Source organism: Pristiophorus japonicus, chromosome 11, assembly GCF_044704955.1.
Source record: "Pristiophorus japonicus isolate sPriJap1 chromosome 11, sPriJap1.hap1, whole genome shotgun sequence".
Classification (NCBI taxonomy): domain Eukaryota; kingdom Metazoa; phylum Chordata; class Chondrichthyes; family Pristiophoridae; genus Pristiophorus; species Pristiophorus japonicus.
In genome coordinates this window covers 60,516,478-60,540,704 of record NC_091987.1, presented here as the reverse complement: position 1 = coordinate 60,540,704, position 24,227 = coordinate 60,516,478, and the positions used below count along the sequence as shown (strand labels likewise).

The following is a 24,227-nucleotide window of genomic DNA, read 5'->3' as shown; positions in this document are numbered from 1 at the left end:
TGGGTTCAGGCCATTGAAAATAGTGGATGGGCTCGCCACAATCGGATGTTCCCTTGGGGTGACCTTGTTCAGAGCTGTATAGTCGACAGTGAACCTGTAGGTTCCGTCGGGTTTCTTTACCGGCCACACCGGTGAATTAGTGGTGGCAGTTACAAGCTTTACCATTCCTTGTGCTTCTAATTCTTGCACTATTTGGTAGACGGCTGCTTCAGCCTTGGGTTTTAAAGGATATTGCCTGTGGGCCTTATGTTCCGGCCCGGGAATTTTGACCGGGTCAACTCGGGCCAGCTCACAATCCTGTTTGTGCTGTGCCCACAGAGCCGGGTATAGTCGGCATATGCTGCCCCACACGGCCTTCGTTTCCCACTCAGGCTGCATTGGGACAATCCTTGCTACTAGCTGCTGCTGGTGTCCTGGGCAATTGAAATTCTGTTGGGTCTGATATTTCTCTCCCCATATTATCCGATTACGCTGGGGGTCTATAAGTGCCCCTACTTCCCTCGGGGTGTCTATCGCTAGTATGGTGCCTTCCGGGTTAGGGTAGCACCAAAATTGGGTGGGTATCATTATTCCCTGTATCTCTAATAGTACTACTTCGTTTAATGATGCTTTTTTGGATCCTCCTCCTATCCCTTGAATATTAACCATGGTTCTTGTAAGAGGGAGATCTAGATTAGTTATGGATACCGACGCTCCCGTGTCCACTAGCATGTTGCACTGCCGGCCCCCTAACACTGCACTAATAAACATAAGGGGATCTAGTGTCGGCCGTCCCAACCTTCCCTCGGGGACCGGTAACCCCTAGCGGGTACTGGTTAATTTAAGTAAGTTGATGAGCTCCTCGTTAGAGGGTGGCTCCGGAGGGGGTGGGGCCGGCAGTGTGGTTTGTCGGAGAATTTCCATCAGTTCCTCGCGCGTGATGGGCGTCCCTGTCTATTTTCTGGTTTGCTGGGGGCCCTTTCCTGCCGCCCCGCCTCCCGTTGCCCAGCATCTTTTTGCTACATGTCCCAGTTTGTTGCAATTACGGCACCTGGGTCTATCCGTCCTTTTTTCAGCCTCCCTTCGCGGGCAATCTCTGCTAAAATGCCCGTCCTGATGACATGTGTAACACATCAAGGGGGCTGCGCAGAGGTCCCCCCTATCTTCCTTTTCTCCCGTCACTAATGCTGCCGCCACTATCTTGGCAACCTTTTCCTTTTGCCCGGCCTTTAATTCCTCCACGTTTTGTGCACATTCTAAGATTTCATCATAATCATCTCCTATCTTGAATCCCAGCTTAATTATTTTTTGATGCGCCTCCCCCAGTCCATCCTTAAACATTTCTAAAAATGCCCGTCCTCTTTATCGGGGTTGTTAGCACCAGAGTGATCCTTGTACTTGAGCCATTTCCGTTCTCCATATTCCCCTACAGTTTCGTTCGGTTTTTGGATTACTTTTAATATCCTGCTCCAATTAGTTCTTATTGATCCCCAACATTCATCCATCCCGTGCGTGAGGTCTAGTATCCGCTGTGTCTTAGTTTGCATCGGGTTTCCCACCTTCATCCAGTTGCCGTTTTGCATGGTTTGGGTAGCCCTTTGCCAGTTTACATTACCGGTTTTGGCCTTTACCAGACTGTGCACATCTCTTAGGGTTAGATTTTGTGCATCGAAGATTTCCTCAACCTTTTGCCAGAATTCTGTATTTCTGCTATTTGGTTTGGGGGTGGGTAAATCTTTTAGCAGTGTCTGTCTCTCATGCGGGGTGAGAGGAACTTCTTGTATGGTGACGTGAACGGGTTGCAGCCCGTGTGCAGGGACGGTGGTAGTATGTATGGGAGCTGCATGTACATACTTGTCATATGCCGGGGACCCTTCCTGGGTCCTGTTATTATCTTGGGGCTCCCCCGCTTGTACCTCTTTCAGGGAGGGGTATATATGGGGCACTGGGGAGGTTATTTTTGGGTCGGGTGTTGCTGATGCGCACTGTAGGGTTTGTCCGTTCTCCTTTACAGCCTTTTCTAATTCCGTTATTTTAGTTTTTAATTCCTGAATCAATTCACTGTGGGTATCTATTTCTTTTACCTGTTCCCGGTAACAGGTAAGGATAATTACTTGGGCCATTTCAACCTTGTGTTTGGTCTGACTATCCTACCAATTTTTCTGTCTGTCGGGGGTATCCGTGGGCTGCCACCCTTTCTGTTTCATTTCTTCCATTAATGTTGCGTAGTTTTTGCCTAGCAAATTTAGTAGCGATCCTTTTGGTCCCCAGTTACATTTTTCCTCCTTTTTTTTGCTGGCCTGGGTTCCTGTTCCCTCATTGGTTTTATTCACCTTTTTACTAGCCAGGTTACCCATCTTACTTTGGGGAAGGTGTAGGGGTCTTGGGCATTCCCTTTAATTCATGTTTGGGATGCAGGACATCGTCTATATGTCTCCCCTTGGCACCGTACACTCGTAATGCCACACTTCTGGGTCAATATGTCTCGTTTCTGCGGGGACGTCGTCTATATGTTTTCCTTTTGCGCCATACACCCGTACTGCCACGCTTCCAGGTCAATATGTCTCATCCCTGTGCCGAGCGCTCATACCGCTTGGATCAATAGGTCTCGTCCATATGTCTTCCCTTGCGTCGTACCCTCACACTGCCACGCTTCCTACATGCGCGCATCTCAGCGTATGCCTTTTAACCCCCTCCCACCCCTAGATCGTCCCTGTCCTCTGTCTCCGTCCCTTGGAACCTGCTACAGATGGTTCTTTGTACAGATGTCGTTCCCTCCCGGTTTACAATGCCACAGCTCTAACTTGAAGGTGGTAAATTAAACATACTCACCCCAACAGCTGGATCATTGTGCCAGTCGGGAAGTTCTTGTACCCTGCTCACAGCGCCAAATTGAAGGGGAAAATGGGAAGGCTTCTCTTCCCTTTGATATAAAGGGTCGACGTTCATCCCAACCCGCATAGCAGCCATCAAAGTATTGGACGGAGACGGATGGCAAAGTATAACGATCTTTAATTACGGACGTCCGGGAACACTTCTCATCACAGCCGCCTGTGAGTGGAGATGTTCCCTGAATAGCAAAATTGTATATCATTTATACATTTCATAGATCCCTTCGCCCCCCCCAGTACAACATCCCTCGATCTTTAATTGGGTTACCTTATTAGTAATATTTTGGATTAACAGACCAAGATCTCAAGGCAACTTTTAGACCTTAACTGGGATGACCTCATTGGGTTAGAATTTGCTGATCATACGTAGTACCTAAAAGTCTGTTTAGAGTCTTTTCACAGAGTCTTATCTTGTCGGACTGGTTGTACCTTAATGTTATCTGGTGTTTTGGTATATCAGTTTTGAATCAGAGGCCTCTGGGTCCTTCATGCTGGAAAACAGACCTTCTGCCCCTTTTGCTGAGCCAATGTAGAAGCCGGTACTTTAAACCTTATTTTGCTTATACCCCTAATGCCAATTTTTTCTTACACTAGTTGCCAACCAGAGAATGATCTTTCAGTCAGTTTGTCGACTATGCGGGCCTGTTTCTCAGTAAAATGTTCCTGGTGGTGGTGGATGCTTTTTCAAAATGGATTGAATATGAAATAATGTCGGGAAGCACCGCCATCACCACCATTGAAAGCCTGAGGGCCATGTTTGTCACCCACGGCCTGCCTGACATACTGGTCAGTGACAACGGACCATGTTTCACCAGTGCCGAATTTAAAGAATTCATGACCTGCAATGGGATCAAACATGTCACCTCGGCCCCATTTAAACCAGTCTCCAATGGGCAGGCAGAGCGGGCAGCACAAACAATCAAACAGAGTCTTAAACGAGTCACAGATGGCTCACTCCAAACCCGCCTGCCCCGAGTACTGCTCAGCTACCGCACGAGACCCCACTCGCTCACGGGTGCCCCCGGCTGAGCTACTCATGAAAAGGACACTTAAAGCCAGACTCTCGCTGATTCACCCCAACCTGAATGATCAGGTAGAGAGCGGGTGGCAGCAACAAAATGTAAACGAGGGTCGCGCCACTGTGTCACGGGAAATTGATCTGAACGACCCTGTGTATGTGCTAAACTGTGGACATGGTCCCAAGTGGATCACGGGCACGGTTATAGTTAAAGAAGGGAGTAGGGTGTTTGTAGTCAAACTAGACAATGGAAAAATTTGCAGAAAGCACCTGGACCAAATGAGGCTGCAGTTTACAGACTGCCCTGAACAACCCACAGCAGATACCACCTTTATCGAGCCCAGAACACACACCCAAAGGATCAACGACACCACCCTGGACCAGGAAATCGAACCCATTATGCCCATCAGCCCAGCAAGGCCAGGCTCACCCAGCAGCCTTGCAGGGCCAACAACACGCCAGCCCAGCAAGGCACAGCCAACACACCAGAACAGACATTTGTACCGAGGCGGTCCACCAGGGAAAGAAAGGCTCCCAACCACCTCACCTTGTAAATAGTTTTCACTTTGACTTTGGGGGGGGGGAGTGATGTGTATCTGTAAAGCATGCACTCCCATGTTCCGCCTCCAGGGAGCACATCCCCTGAAGTCCCAAGGGATCCCAACATCCCTTGGGTGCACTGTATATAAGCCGGCCCCTAAGGCCTGTTCCTCACTCTGGAGTGTCTTAATAAAGACTGAGGTCACTGTTACTTTAACCTCCCTGTGTGCAGTCTCATCCGTGTTTGGAACACAATAGTGAGGTCATGCACTTTGGCAGAAAAAAATGAAAGAGCAAGTTATTATTTAAATGGAGAAAGATTGCAAAGTGCTGCAGTACAGCGGGACCTGGGGGTATTTGTGTATGAAACACAAAAGTTTTGTATGCAGGTACAGCAAGTGATCAGGAAGGCCAATGGAATCTTGGCCTTTATTGCAAAGAGGATGGAGCATAAAAGCAGGGAAGTCTTGCTACAGTTGTACAGGGTATTGGTGAGGCCACACCTGGAATACTGCGTACAGTTTTGGTTTCCATAGTTGTGAAAGGATATACTTGCTTTGGAGGCAGTTCAGAGAAGGTTCACAAGGTTGATTCCGGGGTTGAGGGGGTTGACTTATGAGGAAAGGTTGAGTAGGTTTGGCCTCTACTCATTGGAATTCAGAAGAATGAGAGGTGATATTGAAAGATTATGAGGGGGCTTGACAAGGTGGATGCAGAGAGGATGTTTCCACTGATAGGGGAGACTAGAACTAGAGGGCATAATCTTAGAATAAGGGGCTGCCCATTTAAAACAGAGATGAGGAGAAATTACTTCTCTCAGAGGGTTGTGGATCTGTGGAATTCGCTGCCTCAGAGAACTGTGGAAGCTGGGACATTGAATAAATTTAAGACAGAAATAGACAGTTTCTTGAACGATAAGGGAATAAGGGGTTATGGAGAGCGGGCAGGGAAGAGGACCTGAGTCCATGATCAGATCAGCCATGATCGTATTAAATGGTGGAGCAGGTTCGAGGTGCCAAATGGCCTTCCCCTGCTCCTATTTCTTATGTTCTTATGAGCTGTAAGGGCTAAAAACTGCATATTATTACATAATTTTCTTTTTAATTTCACAAGGTGATGCCCCTTTAAGAATCCCATAATGCTTTCATAATGCCTCGTTTTTAGAGAAACAATTTTAGCAGCAACGACACTTGGGCCATATGATATATTCTTTACGATGTCACTAACACACACAGGGGGTCCTTAAGAAAAAAGTACAAGAACATTCCCAAAACATTGCCCACGCCACCACAACACTAATCACTAAAAAAAAGGAACAAAAAATTGCACTTACCGCCACCGGCTATGCCGGACCGTACTGATTTCCCAGGCAGTCATTGTGGGCGTACTTCCAGGCGGACGAATTGGGCAAAAGGCCAAAGTACTGCTGGTGTTGCAACGAGAGGTGCTGCACACCTGGCGCAGCTCTTCGCGGCGGTGCTGCTGAGTGCCTCCACAAAAACGGACCGCAGGATCACGAAGGGGCGCAGGAGACCTGAACGTTGTCTTTCACACCACTCCGGGGCGAAACCCAGAGCGCAAAGGACCAGAAAATCCAGCCCTATATCCTTATCTAAAACTGGCCACCCTAAGTAACTGCATGCAAAACTCTCGGTCAAGCACATGCCCAGGTGCTGGTCTTAAAGATCTCCGAATAATTTGGACCTGAACTTATTTGAAATAACTATTCTTGCACCACATATGATACAATCTTTATCCACTGATAATTCATTCCTACGAAAGAAGTATGTATAAATATCTTCCTCTGTGTTATGTATGCAATAAAGGATGTAACGAACAGGGTGGATAAAGGGGAACCAGTGGATGTGGTGTATTTGGACTTCCAGAAAGCATTTGACAAGGTGCCACACAAAATATTACTGCACAAGATAAAAGTTCACGGGGTTGGAGGTAATATATTAGCATGGATAGAAGATTGGCTGACAAATATAAAACAGAGAGTCGGGATAAATGGTTCATTCTCGGGTTGGCAATCAGAATGAGTGGGGTGCCGCAGGGATCAGTGCTGGGACCCCAACTATTTACAATCTATATTAACGACTTGGAAGAAGGGACTGCGTGTAACATAGCCAAGTTTGCTGACGATACAAAGATGGGAGGAAGGACAAAGTGTGAGGAGGACATAAAGAGGCTGCAGGAGGACATAGACAGGCTATGTGAGTGGGCAAGAATTTGGCAGATGGAGTATAATGTTGGAAAGTGTGAGGTCATGCACTTTGGCAGAAAAAAATCAAAGAGCAAGTCATTATTTAAATGGAAAAAGATTGCAAAGTGCTGCAGTACAGCGGGACCTGGGGGTACTTGTGCATGAAACACAAAAGGATAGTATTGTGTTCTTAACACAAATGAGGCTGCACACAGGGAGGTTAAAGCAACAGTGACCTCAGTCTTTAATAAGACACTCCAGAGTGAGGAACAGGCCTTCGGGGCCGGCTTATATACAGTGCTCCCAAGGGATGCTGGGATCTCTTGGGACTTCAGGGGATGAGCTCCCTGGTAGCGGAACATGAGAGTGCATGCTTTACAGATACATATCATCACTCCCCCCGCAAAGTCAAAGTGAAAACTATTTACAAGGTGAGGTGGTCGGGAGCCTTTCTTTCCCTGGTGGACCACCTCGGTACAAATGTCTGTTCTGGTGTGTTGGCTGTGCCCTCGCTGGGCTGACGTGTTGTTGGCCCTGCAGGGCTGCTAGGTGAGCCTGGCCTTGCTGGGCGTGATGGGTTCGATTTCCTGGTCCGGCGTGGTGTCGTTGATTCTTTGGGTGTGTGTTGTGGGCTCGAAAAAGGTGATGTCTGCTGTGGGTTGTTTAGGGCAGTCTGTGAACCGCAGCCTCGTTTGGTCCAGGTGCTTTCTGCAAATTTGTCCATTGTCTAGTTTGACTACAAACACCCTATTCCTTCCTTTAGCTATCACAGTGCCCGTGATCCACTTGGGACCATGTCCATAGTTTAGCACATACACTGGGTCATTCAGATCAATTTGCCGTGACACAGTGGCGCGACCATCGTTTACATTTTGTTGCTGCCGCCTGCTCTCTACCTGATCATGCAGGTTGGGGTGAACCAGTGAAAGTCTGGTTTTAAGTGTCCTTTTCATGAGTAGCTCAGCCGGGGGCACCCCGGTGAGCGAGTGGGGTCTCGTGCGGTAGCTGAGCAGTACTCGGGATAGGCGGGTTTGGAGTGAGATATCTGTGACTCGTTTAAGGCTCTGTTTGATGGTTTGTATTGCCCGCTCTGCCTGCCCATTGGAGGCTGGTTTAAACGGGGCCGAGGTGACATGTTTGATCCTATTGCGGGTCATGAATTCTTTAAATTCGGCACTAGTGAAACATGGCCCGTTGTCACTGACCAGTATATCAGGCAGGCCGTGTGTGGCAAACATGGCCCTCAGGCTTTCAATGGTGGTGGTAGTGGTGCTTCCTGACATTATTTCACATTCAATCCATTTTGAAAAAGCATCCAGCACCACCAGGAACATTTTACCGAGAAACGGGCCTGCATAGTCGACATGGATCCTCGACCATGGTCTGGAGGCCAGGACCACAAACTTAGTGGTGCCTCTCTGGGCGCGTTGCTCAACTGAGCACATATGCTGCATTGCCGTGCACAGGACTCTAAGTCAGAGTCGATACCATGTCACTACACGTGGGATCTGCCTATCGCTTTCATCATTACGATACCCGAATGTGTGCTGTGGAGATCCGAGATGAACGTCTCCCTGCCCTTTTTTGGTAGCACTACGCGGTTACCCCACAACAGGCAGTCTGCCTGAATGGACAGCTCGTCCTTTCGCCGCTGGAACGGCTTGATTGGCTCTTGCATTTCAACGGGGATGCTGGCCCAGCTCCCATAGAGTACACAGTTTTTTACTAGGGACAGCAGAGGATCTTGGCTGGTCCAAGTCCTAATCTGGCGGGCCGTGACAAGTGATTTATCATTTTCAAATGCTTCCATGACCATCAATAAGTCTGCGGGCTGCGCCACCATCAACATGTTTGCAGGCTGCGCAATTTCCACCCCCGTGGTGGGCAATGGTAGCCGACTGAGAGCATCCGCACAGTTCTCGGTGCCTGGCCTGTGGCGGATGGTAGAGTTATACGCTGATAGCGCGAGTGCCTACCTTTGTATGCAGTCTGAGGCATTAGCATTTATCCCCTTGTTTTCAACGAACAGGAATGTGTGGGGCTTGTGATCGGTTTCCAGCTCAAATTTGAGGCCAAACAGGTACTGATGCATTTTCTTTACCCCGAACACACACGCTAATGCCTCTTTCTCAATCATGCTGTAGGCCCTCTCGGTCTTAGTCAAGCTCTTGGAAGCACAGGGTACATGTTGCAACTTCCCCGCAATGTTAGCTTGTTGTAATACACACCCGACTCCGTACGACCACGCATCACATGCTAGCACAAGTCTTTTACATGGGTTATACAATACAAGCAGCTCGTTGGAGCATAAAATGTTTCTGGCTTTTTCAAAAGCAATTACTTGTTTTATTCCCCATACCCAGTTCTCACCTTTACGCAATAACACATGTAGGGGCTCTAAGAGGGTGCTTAACCCCGGTAGGAAGTTACCAAAATAGTTGAGGAGTCCCAAGAACGACCGCAGCTCCGTGACGTTCTGTGGCTTGGGCGCGTTCCTGATAGCCTCTGTCTTGGCGTCTGTGGGCCGAATGCCATCCGCCGCGATCTTTCTCCCCAAAAACTCCACTTTTTTTGCCATGAAGATGCATTTTGATCTCTTCAGCCGCAGCCCTACGCGATCCAGTTGCTGGAGGACCTTCTCCAGGTTTTGTAGCTGCTCGGCGGTGTCCCGACCCGTGACCAATATGTCGTCCTGAAAGACCACCATGCATGGTACCGACCTGAGTAGGCTCTCCATGTTTCTCTGGAAGATCGCTGCAGCCGCCCGAATTCCAAACGGGCATCTGTTGTAGATGAACAGTCCCTTGTGCGTGTTGATGCAGGTGAGGCCCTTCAAAGATTCCTCCAGCTCCTGCGTCATGTAGGCCTAAGTCAGGTCGAGCTTGGTGAATGTCTTGCCTCCTGCCAATGTCGCAAATAGGTCGTCTGCCTTAGGTAGCGGGTATTGGTCCTGTAGTGAGAAATGATTAATAGTTACTTTATAATCGCCGCAAATCCTGACCTTGCCATCACTTTTGAGTACTGGAACAATCGGGTTGGCCCACTCGCTGAATTCCACTGGGGAGATGATGCCCTCGCATTGCAGCCTGTCCGGCTCGATTTCCACACTCTCCCTCATCATGTGAGGTACCGCTCGCGCCTTGTGGTGAATGGGTCATGCTTCTGGGACCAAGTGGATCCGCACCTTCGCCCCAGAAAAGTTTCCAATGCCTGGCTCAAAAAGGGAAGGAAATTTGTTAAGAACCTGGGTACATGAGGCCTCATCGACATGTGATAGCGCTCGGATGTCATCCCAGTTCCAGCGGATTTTGCCCAGCCAGCTTCTTCCAAGCAGTGTGGGGCCATCGCCCGGGACAATCCAGAGTGACAGTTTGTGCACGTGCCCTCGTAGGTGACCTTGACCATGGCGCTGCCCAGGACAGTGATAAGCTCTTTGGTGTAGATTCTCAGTTTCGTGTGGATGGGGCTCAGGGCTGATCTGAATGCCTTGTTGCACTACGGTTTCTCAAACATCTTTTTACTCATGATGGATTGGCTAGCGCCAGTGTCCAGTTCCATGGCTACGGGTAAGCTGTTCAATTTTACGTTTAGCATTACAGGTGGACATTTCATCGAAAATGTGTGCACCCCGTGTACTTCAGCATCTGCCTCCTCTCTCTGAGGCTCAAAATTGCTTTGATCCACCACGGACCAATCTTCCTCTGCCGTGTGCTGGTTAACAGGCTTTGCAGAGCTTGCAGCTCGTTTGCAAGCTCATTGGAGGTGCCCCATTGTTCCACAGCTCTTGCAAACAAGCGGCATGAATAGGCTGAATGGAAGCCTCCACAATGCCAACAAGGAGTGAATTGCCTTGCATTCATCCTTTGTTGCCGACTCTGAGTCATCTGGGTCACCTGAGGCCTGCTGGCAGTTGCAGACTCGTGGGTTCTGCCCTGTACATTTCTGCTCGCAAACACAGTTCCAGTTAATTTATGAACATTGATAGCACTTGTGTGCTGAGAGATTTGTTTGGTGTTATCACTGGTGGACATAAACGCCTGTGCTATCGCAATGGCCTTACTAAGGGTTGATGTCTTTACAGTCAAAAGTTTTCGAAGGATGGTCTCGTGGCCAATGCCCAATACAAAACAGTCTCTGAGCATTTGCTCCAAGTAGCCATCAAACTCACATTGTCCTGCAAGTCGCCTTAGCTCGGCGGCGTAGCTCGCCACTTCCTGACCTTCAGATCACTGGCATGTGTAGAACCGATACATAGAAACATAGAAACATAGAAAATAGGTGCAGGAGTAGGCCATTCGGCCCTTCGAGCCTGCACCGCCATTCAATATGATCATGGCTGATCATTCACCTCAGTACCCCTTTCCCGCTTTCTCTCCATACCCCTTGATCCCTTTAGCCGTAAGGGCTATATCTAACTCCCTCTTGAATATATCCAATGAACTGGCATCAACGACTCTTTGCGGTAGGGAATTGCACAGGTTAACAACTCTCTGAGTGAAGAAGTTCCTCCTCAGCTCAGTCCTAAATGGCCTACCCCTTATTTGAAGACTGTGTCTCCTGGTTCTGGACTTCCCCAACATCGGGAACATTTTTCCCGCATCTAACCTGTCCCGCCCCGTCAGAATCTTATACGTTTCTATGAGATCCCCTCTCATCCTTCTGAACTCCAGTGTATAAAGGCCCAGTTGATCCAGTCTCTCCTCATATATCAGTCCAGCCAGCCCTGGAATCCGTCTGGTGAACCTTCGCTGCACTCCCTCAATAGCAAGAACATCCTTCCTAAGATTAGGAGACCAAAACTGAACACAATATTACAGGTGAGGCCTCACCAAGGCCCTGTACAATTGCAGTAAGACCTCCCTGCTCCTATACTCAAATCCCCTAGCTATGAAGGCCAACATACCATTTGCCTTCTTCACCGCCTGCTGCACTTGCATGCCAACTTTCAATGACTGATGAACCATGATACCCAGGTCTCGTTGCACCTCCCCTTTTCCTAATCTGCCACCATTCAGATAATACTCTGCCCTCATGTTTCTGCCACCAAAGTGGATAACCTCACATTTATCCACATTATACTGCATCTGCCGCGCATTTGCCCACTCACCCAACCTGCCCAAATCACCCTGCAGCCTCTTAGCATCTTCCTCACCTCTCACACCACCACCCAGTTTAGTGTCATCTGCAAACTTGGAGATATTACACTCAATTCCATCATCCAAATAATTAGTGTATGATGTAAAGAGCTGGGGTCCCAGCACTGAGCCCTGTGGCACTCCACTAGTCACTGCCTTCCATTCTGAAAAGGACCCGTGTATCCCAACTCTCTGCTTCCTGTCTGCCAACCAATTCTCTATCCACGCCAGTACCTCACCCCCAATACCATGTGCTTTGATTTTGCACACCAATCTCTTAAGTGGGACCTTGTCAAATGCCTTTTGAAAGTCCAAATACACCACATCCACTGGTTCTCCCTTGTCCACTCTACTAGTTTCATCCTCAAAAAATTCCAGAAGATTTGTCAAGCATGATTTCCCTTTCACAAATCCATGTTGACTTGGACCGATCCTGTCACTGCTCTCCAAATGCGCTGCTATTTCATCCTTAATAATTGACTCCAACGTTTTCCCCACTACTGATGTCAGACTAACCGATCTATAATTACCCGTTTTCTCTCTCCCTCCTTTTTTTAAAAAGTGGTGTTACATTTGCTACCCTCCAGTCCATAGGAACTGATCCAGAGTCGATAGACTGTTGGAAAATGATCACCAATGCATCCACTTTTTCTAGGGCCACCTCCTTAAGTACTCTGGGATGCAGACAATCAGGCCCCGGGGATTTATCGGCCTTCAATCCCATCAATTTCCCCAACAATATTTCCCACCTAATAAGGATATCCGTCAGTTCCTCCTTCTCACTAGACCCTCAGTTCCCTAGTACATCCGGAAGGTCATTTGTGTCTTCCTTCGTGAAGACAGAACCAAAGTATTTGTTCAATTGGTCTGCCATTTCTTTGTTCCCCATTATAACTTCACCTGAGTCCGACTGCAAGGGACCTACGTTTGTCTTCACTAATCTTTTTCTCTTCACATATCTATAGAAGCTTTTGCAGTCACTTTTTATGTTCCCGGCAAGCTTCCTCTCGTACACTATTTTCCCCCTCCTAATTAAACCCTTTTTCCTCCTCTGCTGAATTCTAAATTTCTCCCAGTCCTCAGGTTTGCTGCTTTTTCTGGCCAATTTATATGCCTCTTCCTTGGATCTAACATTATCCTTAATATCCCTTGTTAGCCACGGTTGAGCTATCTTCCCTGTTTTATTTTTACTCCAGACAGGGATGTACAACTGTTGAAGTTCATCCATGTGATCTTTAAATGTTTGCCATTGCCTATCCACCGACAACCCTTTAAGTAACATTTGCCAGTCTATTCTAGCCAATTCGCGCCTCATGCTGTCGAAGTTAGCTTTCCTTAAGTTTAGGACCCTAGTTTCTGAATTAACTGTGTCACTCTCCATCTTAATAAAAAATTCTACCATATTATGGTCACTCTTCCCCAAGGGGCCTCGCACAACAAGAGTCCCTTCTCATTGCACATCACCCAGTCTAGGATGGCCAGCTCTCTAGTTGGTTCCTCGACATATTGGTCAAGAAACCATCTCTAATAGACTCCAAGAAATCCTCCTCCACCGCATTGCTGCCAGTTTGGTTCGCCCAATCTATATGTAAATTAAAGTCTCCCATGATAACTGCTGTACCTTTATTGCACACATCCCTTATTTCTTGTTTGATGTTGTCCCCAACCTCTCTACTACTATTTGGTGGCCTGTACACAACTCCCACCAGCGTTTTCTGCCCTCTGGTATTCCGCAGCTCCACCCATTCCGATTCCACATCATCCAAGCCAATGTCTTTCCTTACTATTGCATTAATTTCCTCTTTAACCAGCAACGCCACCCTGCCTCCTTTTCCTCTCTGTCTATCCTTCCTAAATGCTGAATACCCCTGGATATTGACTTCCCAGCCTTAGTCACCCTGGAGCCATGTCTCCGTGATGCCAATCACATCATACCCGTTAACTGCTATCTGCGCAGTTAATTCGTCCACCTTATTCCGAATACTCCTTGCATTGAGGCACAGGGCCTTCAGGCTTGTCTTTTTAACACAGTTTGACCCTTTAGAATTCTGCTGTAAAGTGGCCCTTTTTGTTTTTTGCCTTGGGTTTCTCTGCCCTCCACTTTTACTCTTCTCCTTTCTATTTTTTGCTTCTGTCTCCATTTTATTCCCCTCTGACTCCCTGCATAGGTTCCCATCCCCCTGCCATATTTGTTTAACTCCTCCCAAACAGCACTAGCAAACACATCCTCTAGGACATTGGTTCCGGCCCTGCCCAGTGCAACTATCCAGTTTGTACTGGTCCCACCTCCCCCAGAACCGGTTCCAATGTCCCAGGAATTTGAATCCCTCCCTTCTGCACCACTGCTCAAGCCACATATTCATCTGAGCTATCCTGCGATTCCTACTTTGACTAGCACGTGGCACCGGTAGCAATCCTGAGATTACTACTTTTGAGGTCCTACTTTTTAATTTAACTCCTAGCTCCTTAAATTCATCTCGCAGGACCTCATCCCGTTTTTTACCTATATCGTTGATACCTATGTGTACCACGACAACTGGCTGTTCAATCCTCCCTTTTCAGAATGTCCTGCACCCGCTCTGAGACATCCTTGACCCTTGCACCAGGGAGGCAACATACCATCCTGGAGTCTCGGTTGCGGCCGCAGAAACGCCTATCTATTCCCTTTACAATCGAATCCCCTACCACTATTGCTCTCCCACTCCTTTTCCTGTGCAGCAGACCCAGCCACGGTGCCATGAACCTGGCTGCTGCTGCTCTCCCCTGATGAGTCATCCCCCTCAACAGTACCCAAAGCGGTGTATCTGTTTTGCTGGGGGATGACCGCAGGGGACCCTTGCACTACCTTCCTTGCACTGCTCTTCCTGTTGGTCTTCCATTCCCTATCTAGCTGTGGACCCTTTACCTGCGGTAAGACCAACTCACTAAATGTGCTATTCACATCATTCTCAGCATCGTGCATGCTCCAGAGTTAATTCACCCACAGCTCCAGTTCTGCAACGCGGTTCGTCTGGAGCTGGAAGTGGATACACTTCCCGCACATGTCGTCAGGGACACTGACTTCCCACGTGGTACAGGAGGAGCATAACACGTGTCCGAGCTCTCCTGCCATGACTTAACCCCTAGTTTAACTTAATTTGGCAACAACAAGGCTAAAGGTTACTTACTGAAATAGAAAAGAAAAAGAAAAACTACTTACCAATCACCAGCCAATCACTTACCCCCTTGGCTGTGATGTCACCCTTCGATTTCTTTCTACTTCTTTTTTGCCTTCTCACCCCGCTGCAGCTGCACAAGCCACGCCTCTCCACGCACCTCCTCGAACTGCTGCCGCGTTGGGCCTTTTATAGGCCTGCCTCAGTGATCTCCCGCCTCTCCAACGCACTCGTCATCAGCACGTTCTCCCTCGGGTTAAGATGCTCCCGAACCAATGTACACAGCTCCTCATATGACTTATCTGTGGGTTTCACCGGAGCCAGAAGATTCTTCATGAGGCTGTAGGTCGGTGCCCCGCAGACCGTGAGGAGGGCCGCTCTCCTTTTTGCAGCGCTTCCTTCTCCGTCTAGCTCGTTGGCTACAAAGTACTGTCTAGCCGTTCGACATCGGCTTCCCAGTCCTCACCCTCCGAGAACTTCTCCAGGATGCCCACAGTTTGCTGCATCTTTGCATTGGATTCGTATTCTCGTCGCCAGTTATCGCGTTACTAACACAGATGAGGCTGCACACAGGGAGGTTAAAGTAACAGTGACCTCAGTCTTTAATAAGACACTCCAGAGTGAGGAACAGGCCTTAGTGGCCAGCTTAAATACAGTGCTCCCAAGGGATGCAGGAATCCCTTGGGACTTCAGGGGATGAGCTCCCTGATGGCGGAACATGGGAGTGCATGCTTTACAGATACACAACAGATAGTATGCAGGTACAGCAAGGGATGAGGAAGGCTAATGGAATCTTGGCCTTTATTGCAAAGGAGATGGAATATAAAAGCAGGGAAGTCTTGTTACAGCTGTACAGTGTATTGGTGAAGCCACCTCTGGAATACTGCATGCAATTTTGGTTTCCATATTTACAAAAGGATATACTTGCTGTGGAGGCAGTTCAGAGACGGTTCACTAGGTTGATCCCGGGGATGAGGGGGTTGACTTATGAGGAAAGATTGAGTAGCTTGGGCCTCTACTCATTGGAATTCAAAAGAATGAGAGGTGATCTTATAGAAACGTATAAGATTATGTGGGGGCTTGACAAGGTGGTTGCAGAGAGGATGTTTCCACTGGAGGGGGAGACCAGAACTAGAGGGCATGATCTTAGAATAAGGGCCGGCCATTTAGAACTGAGATGAGGAGAAATTTCTTCTCTCAGAGGGTTGTAAATCTGTGGAATTTGCTGCCTCAGAGAGCTGAGGAAGCTGGGACATTAATTAAATTTAAGACAGAAATATACGGTTTCTTAAACGATAAGGGGATAAGGGGTTATAGGGAGCGGGCAGGGAAGTGGAGCTGAGTCCATGATCAGATCAGCCATGATCTTATTGAATCATGGAGCAGGCTCGAGAGGCCTTATGGCCTACTCCTGCTCATATTTCTTATGTTCTTATTATGTTCAAACTGAGTCGTGTTTAACTAAGCAAGGTCCGACCTTGGCTCTGCTTTATTTAGGCCCAAAGTGCCTGACTCTCAAAATGGCTGGCCTTTTATACCTGAGCAGCACCATGTGCGTGCTGCTCAGTGGCCTCCAACAATGACCCAATCTGGTGGCTACAAACAGAATGTACATACATGACACTCTGATACCTGGTTTGGCCAGCCATTTGTTATGTAATCATACACCTTTGACACAACTGGGTCACGTTTGGTTGCTCTACCAAACTCTTCAGCTATGACTGGCAGTTCATCAATGTATGAAAAATAGAACACTTCTTCCCTATTGGGTGTAACTTTTGATGGAGATGGCAACCTAGACATAGCATCAGCCTTACTGTGATCAGCTGATCATCTGTACTTAATGTCAAATTTTGTTTCCACACAAAAAATCTCATTCCAATCCAGCTTCAATGATACCAACCAATTTCTACCTATCAAGGCAGGCTTGACTTCTGCCACTACTATGAAAGGCAAGCTCTGAAACAGATCCTTGTATTTCACCGGTATGGTGATACATCCTACCACAGCGAACTGCTCTTCTGAGTAGCCTCACAGCTCTATCTTTGATTTCTCTAGTCGAAAATCACACAACCTGTTGAGATATAGCGATTCCGATACTACGCTCACGGATACACCAGTGTCAATTTCCATGGGTATCCTGGCAACTGCAACATCTACTTGGATGATGATACATCGTGAATCTCTGTTAGGTACCCTCATGCTCCTGATGACGTGTATCTCCAGAACTTTCTCCTGCTGTTGCCTCTCTTCAATGCCATGTAGTGTCTGGTGATTTCTACTTGTCGCATTGATAGCTGGTTTGCTCTTCAGTCGGCATGCCTTCGAAAGATGCCCAGTTTTCTTGCAGTAAAAACACTCTGCCTTCACATATGGACAGCTTTGAGCAATGTGTTGTCCAGGGCACCAATAGTACAACTTCAGTTCACTGTTACCTTGGGTAGTTGCTGAGGCCGTGGGGCCCAACTATCTTTTACTTATAACCTGCAGGCTATTCACCTGTTGTCTGATGACTGGAAATGGTGCGAAATTCTCGGGACTATTGTTTGGCCACATCCATTGACATAGCTGTCTGACAAGCTAAATCAAAAGTCAAGTTAAGGGTTGTCAACAACTTTCTTCTGATTGTTTCATTTTTCATCCCACAAACAAAACGGTCACGCAATGCTCGGTCTTGAAAATTTCCGAAATGAATGGATAGTTTTTTTTAAAGCTACAATGTATTCACTGATACCCTCTCATTCAGTTGATCTTGTGTTCCAAAACAATAACTTTCAGCAATTTCCAGGGGTTCAGGATTGTAGTGCTGAATCTCCGTCAGTGGCGTGTCCTTCGGCTTGATGGGAACAAGCACATTTTTCAGGGTTTCAGTCACCTCGGGGCCTGCTTCAGTCTAAAAAATAGCCTGTTTCCTTTCTGAAAACACCCGGTTATGGTTTTCATCATCGGGGACTTTGATGATACTATTTGCAGTGAAAAACATTTCTAGCCGCTCCACATACGTTAAATTCGGCAGCGCCTGCAGGAAACTCATTCTCCCGAGTTTTTCGACTGCTTTCTAACCCCCCGTGCCACACTTTCAACCCACCTCCAGATTAAAATTACAGCCTATGTCTCATCAATCCCTCCAGTTCCCCTGTTTTATTATGGACACTGTGTGCAGTGCTGTGCAGATAGTTCAACTAATTTTTAAGAGCAGTCCCTCTCACTTTAATTTTAACCATCTTTTTACACTGCTGTTCTATAACTCTATGGGCCCAAGTTTCCACACGATAAAAAACGGGCGCCCGTTTTTCGCGCTGAAAACGGCGCCGGAAAAAAAACGCGCGATTCTGGAGCGCCCTGCAGCTCCATGTCTGCTTGGCGCGGCGCCCAGGGGGGCGGAGCCTACCATTCGCGCTGATTTTGTAAGTGGGAGGGGGCGGGTACCATTTAAATTAGTTTTTTTCCTGCCGGCAACCCTGCGCGTGCGCGTTGGAGCGTTCGCGCACGCGCAGTGTGAAGGAAACATTGGCACTCGGCCATTTTTGTAGTTCTTTGTAGCTGTTTAATTTTTGAACATTTTTTAATAAAAGCATATTGCCCTTCTATGATCAGCACTGAGGCTTCTTGCAGCAGTGAGAAGGCTGCAGGAAGCCTCAGAAGTTGAGGCAGCCGTTTCCCGACGGCCTCCCCCCCTGCCGTCGGGAATGGCTGCTCAACTTCTGAGGCTTCCTGCAGCCTTTTCACTGTCTCCTTCCCCCCGCCCGCCGTCGGGAACTGCTTCCTTCCCCCCCCACTGCGGTCGGTCAGTCGGTCGGTCGGTCGGGCCCGCACTCCCTCCCTTCCTCCCGCACGCCCGCCGTCTGGAACGGCTTCCTCCCCCGCCGCTGCGGTCGGTCGGTCGGTTGGTCGGGCCCGCACTCCCTCCCTCCCTCTCCTCCCCCCCCGCTGCGTTCGGTCGGTCGGGCCCGCACTCCCTCCCTCCCTCTGCCCGCCCACTGTCTGGAACGGCTTCCTCCCCCGCCGCTGCGGTCGGTCGGTCGGGCCCGCACTCCCTCCCTCCCCCCCCGCCCGCCATCAGGAACGGCTTCCTCCTCCCCCCTCTGCCGTCGGGAACGAACGGCTGCCTCAACTTGTGAGGCTTCCTGCAGCATTCTCCCTGGCAGGTAGGAAGATGGTTTATTTAATCTTTTCTTTGCTTATAAATTTTTATTCAGGTTGGATTTATTTGTATAATATTTGTATAAGTATAAATAAGGATTTATTATAGAATTTAATGACTTCCCTCCCCCCCCACCCCACCTCGTTCCGGACGCCTAATTTGTAACCTGCGCCTGATTTTTTAATGTGTAGACACGGTTTTTTCAGTTCTACAAAAATCTTCACTTGCTCCATTCTAAGTTAGTTTGGAGTACGTTTTCACTGTGGAAACTTTGAAATCAGGCGTCAGTGGCCGGACACGCCCCCTTTTGAAGAAAAAATTCTGTTCCAAAATGAAACTGTTCTAACTGACTAGAACTGCAGAAAAAAAAATGTGGAGAATTGCGATTTCTAAGATAGTCCGTTCTCCACCAGTTGCTCCTAAAAATCAGGTGCAAATCATGTGGAAACTTGGGCCCTATGTATTTTCCAACCCTCAATGCCAACATTAGTAACCAGTTTGCTGTGTTTTATTGCTATTAGCCAATTTCTTATCCATTTCCAAGTTTTGCTTCAAAGAATGTGATTACCTTTCTCATTTCACCTAGGAATAAATGGCATGCATTGCTCCACAATTGAAATATATCTTGTAACAGTTCTGCTTCCATGATAAGGACCTGTGAGGCTGAGATACCAATTGCCGTTCCAATTTGAAACTTCTCTCAAAATTTCTGATTAATAATGGATTCCTGTACTAATTGTTATTTTTTTCAGGCAACAGATAGTCATAGCAGGATTCCTTGTAGCTTCCCAGTGATGAGTGCAATATGTATGCAGATGGTTCTCCCTCGTCATCAATATTCTTCTGCCTTTCAACATATTGAGGTCATTTTTTGTCTATGGGTTGAGGCAGACTCAATCACGGCTTTCAAAAGGGAGTTACCTGAAAGAAAGAATTTGCAGGGCTATGAGGAAAGGGCGGGGGAGTGGGATTAGCTGGGGTGCTCTTGCAGAGAGCCAGCACGGGCTCGATGAGCCGAATGGCAATTTTCCGTACTGTAACCATTCTATAATTCTATCAAGCACAAGATTTTGGAAGAACTGTTGTCCTGTTGCAGGCTCTTGATTTGAACCTCTCAGCAATCAAAACCAACACTATTGTGGAGGTTCTCAGATAAAGTTCACAATACTCAAGAATTGTATTGTTATTTATGGGAGGCAGTTGATGCAATATGGCTGACATATTTTCCTATATAATCATAAACAATGGACCTTAAATTCATGAATTCCAATTGATTGTGATAAGGCACTATATAAATCCAAGTATTTTGTATTTTATATTATTTCATGCATTTTATCATGGTACATTTTTGAAAAATCATAGATTAGTCAGGTAAGAATGGCAAAAAGTCATGGACATCATAGTTAAGATCATGAAAATCATAGTTATGTTCTGTGGTACCCAAACTACCTTTATTTTGTTACATTTCAACCTAACTTCTCCACCTGTTACTGTTTCCTTCACTTTTGTTTTTCTCCTCTCTTTTCATTTTTTTAGGGAGAGGCGAGCGGGGAGTTCGAGCAGCGTCATCGGAGGCAGCGTGGGGAGACCTATAAAAGGTCCAGCAGGAGTTCGTGGTCAGAGAGGCCAGCCGGTGCAGCTGCAGCAGGAGCAGAAGGTCAAAAAGAAGTAGAAAGAAATCGAAATGTGACGTCACAGCCAAGGGGGTAAGTAGTTTTTCTTTTTTCTTTTTCTTTTCCTTTATCAGTTGCCAATTAAGTTAATCCAGGGGTTAAGTCATGGCAGGAGAGCTCGGACATGTGTTATGCTCCTCCTGTAATATGTGGGAAGTCAGGGACGCTTCCAGTGTCCCTGATGACTACATATGCGGGAAGTGCATCCACCTGCAGCACCTGACAGACCACATTGCGGCACTGGAGCTGCGGGTGGATTTACTCTGGAGCATCCACGATGCTGAGGATGACGTGAATAGCACGTTTAGCGAGTTGGTCTTACCGCAGGCTAAAGATACACAACCAGATAGGGAATGGGTGACCAACAGGAAGAGCAGTGCAAGGAAGGTAGTGCAGGGGTCCCCTGCGGTCATCCCTCTGCAAAACAGATACACCGCTTTGGGTACTGTTGAGGGGGATGACTCATCAGGGGAGGGCAGCAGCAGCCAAGTTCATGGCACCGTGGGTAGCTCTGCTGCACAGCAGGGCAGGAAAAAGAATGGGAGAGCTATAGTGATAGCGGATTCGATTGTAAGGGGAATAGATAGGCGTTTCTGCTGCCGCAACCGAGACTCCAGGATAGTATGTTGCCTGCCTGATGCAAGGGTCAAGGATGTCTCAGAGCGGGTGCAGGACATTCTGAAAAGGGAGGGTGAACAGCCAGTTGTCGTGGTACACCTAGGTATCAACGATATAGGTAAAAAATTGGGATGAGGTCCTACGAGATGAACTTAAGGAGCTAGGAGTTAAAAAGTAGGACCTCAAAAGTAGTAATCTCAGGATTGCTACCGGTGCCACGTGCTAGTCAGAGTAGGAATCGCAGGATAGCTCAGATGAATACATGGCTTGAGGGGTGGTGCAGAAGGGAGGGATTCAAATTCCTGGGACATTGGAACCGGTTCTGTGGGAGGTGGGACCAGTACAAACCGGACGGTCTGCACCTGGGCAGGACCGGAACCAATGTCCTAGGGGGAGTGTTTGCTAGTGCTGTTTGGGAGGAGTTAAACTAATATGGCAGGGGGATGGGAACCTATGCAGGGAGACAGAGGGAAATAAAATGGAGGCAAAAGCTACTATAGATATGTGAAGAGAAAAAGATTAGTGAAGGCAAATGTAGGTCCCTTGCAGTCGGATTCAGGTGAATTTATAAAGGGGAACAAAGAAATGGCAGACCAATTGAACAAATACTTTGGTTCTGTCTTCACGAAGGAAGATACAAATAACCTTCCGGAGGTACTAGGAGACCGAGGGTCTAGTGAGAAGGAGGAACTGAAGGATATCCTCATAAGGCGGAAAATTGTGTTAGGGAAATTGATGGGATTGAAGGCCGATAAATCCCCGGGGCCTGATAGTCTGCATCCCAGGGTACTTAAGGAAGTGGCCCTAGAAGTAGTGAATGCATTGGTGATCATTTTCCAACAGTCTATCGACTCTGGATCAGTTCCTATTGACTGGAGGGTAGCTAATGTAACACCACTTTTTAAAAAAGGAGGGAGAGAAAACGGGTAATTATAGATCGGTTAGCCTGACATCAGTAGTGGGGAAAATGTTGGAATCAATCATTAAGATGAAATAGCAGCGCATTTAGAAAGCAGTGACAGGATCGGTCCAAGTCAGCATGGATTTGTGAAAGGGAAATCATGCTTGACGAATCTTCTGGAGTTTGTTGAGGATGTAACTAGCAGAGTGGACAAGGGAGAACCAGTGGATGTGGTGTATTTGGACTTTCAAAAGGCTTTTGACAAGGTCCCACACAAGAGATTGGAGTGCAAAATCAAAGCACAAGGTATTGGGGGTAATGTACTGACGTGGATGGAGAACTGGTTGGCAGATAGGAGGCAGAGAGTCATGATAAACAGGTCCTTTTCAGAATGGCAGGCAGTGACTAGTGGAGTGCCGCAGGGCTCAGTGCTGGGACCCCAGCTCTTTACAATATACATTGATGATTTAGATGAAGGAATTGAGTGTAATATCTCCAAGTTTGCAGATAACACTAAACTGTGTGGAGGTGTGAGCTGTGAGGAGGATGCTAAGAGGCTGCAGGGTGACTTGGACAGGTTAAGTGAGTGGGCAATTGCATGGCAGATGAAGTATAATGTGGATAAATGTGAGTTTATCCACTTTGGGGGCAATAACATGAAGGCAGAATATTATCTGTGTCATGTATCTTACATGATTATATATAACTGTATCCTAACATGCTATATATGACCTGTAACCACCAGCATACCTTACCACCAGGGGTGCACTTGCAAGAGACAGGTATATAAGGAGAGGTCTCCGGCAAGTGCAGCATTCCAGAGATGTGAAATAAAGGTGCAGGTCCAGAGTGACCTTGACTTCACTACATGCCTCGTGTGAATCTGTACTGAGGGGACAGGACTTTACAGTGGTGACGAGTTACGGGATTACAGAATCCACAGAATGGCGAACAACGGATCAGATGAAAAGTACAATGCGGGAGACAATTGGGAGGACTTTATAGAAAGGCTCCAGCAAAGCTTTGTAACCAAAGACTGGTTAGGCGACGATAAGGCAGACAAGAGAAGAGCCCATCTCTTGACCAGCTGTGGCTCGAAAACAAACGCATTAATGAAGGATTTGTTGGCACCCGAGAAACCAGCAGGCAAGTCGTTTGAAGAATTGAGCACACTGGTAAGAGACCACCTGAAGCCAGCGAGCAGCCTACACATGGCCAGACACAGGTTCTACAACTACAGACGCTGTGTGGGCCAGAACATACCCGACTTCATAGCGGAACTTCGGAGGTTGGCTAGTTTATGTGAGTTCTCCGATGAACTGAGGAGAGAAATGCTGAGAGACTTTTTCATTGAAGGAATAGGCCACGCAGGCATATTCCGAAAGCTCATAGAGACCAAGAACCTGACCTTAGAGGCAGCAGCACTGGTTGCACAGACATTCTTGGTAGGGGAAGAAGAAACGAGGTTGATCTACAATGCAGGTACGACAACTAGCGAAATATTGGAACAAGACGTTCACAGCACTGAACAAGCTGCTACCCCCACACACAGACAAAACCGGGAGAACAGGCTCTCGACAGTAGGCAGAAGCCATCAAGGACCACAGGAATGGCCGTTCACACCTCATCAACCCACAATGCGAGCAATCAACTACAAACTGAGAGAGGCTCAAGAGAGATCAGCCAGACGCAGCTCATTCTTTGGGAACACTTTGAACAATGGAACAGGTCTGTGCTGGAGGTGTGGGGGTGGGCACTCGTCAAAGGGATGTCGATTTCAGCAGGCTGTTTGCAGAAATTGTGAATATACAGGGCATTTGGCCCGCATGTGCAAACAAACGGCAACTCGGCTGGTATACGAATCGGATGGGTCGGAAAGCGGACCAGAAGATGGTGGGGACAGTACCCGGGACACCGATGTACAGCGGGTCAACACGATCAATGGCCGCTGCTCCTACAACAAGATG

General features: G+C 47.7%; 1 protein-coding gene across 2 annotated transcripts in view; it reads left to right on the top strand.

Annotated features, from left to right (window-relative positions):
• The window catches only part of LOC139275736 (uncharacterized), a 63,517-nt gene extending 40,306 nt beyond the window's left edge, over positions 1–23,211 (top strand). For both annotated transcript variants that reach the window (XM_070892928.1, XM_070892927.1), the window contains exons 3-4: positions 20,605–20,774; positions 23,022–23,211. In XM_070892928.1, the coding sequence (XP_070749029.1) occupies positions 20,605–20,774; positions 23,022–23,094 (243 nt within the window). In that variant the 3' untranslated portion in view covers positions 23,095–23,211. The remainder of the gene's footprint in view (positions 1–20,604; positions 20,775–23,021) is intronic.
• Positions 23,212–24,227: the final 1,016 nt, after the last annotated feature.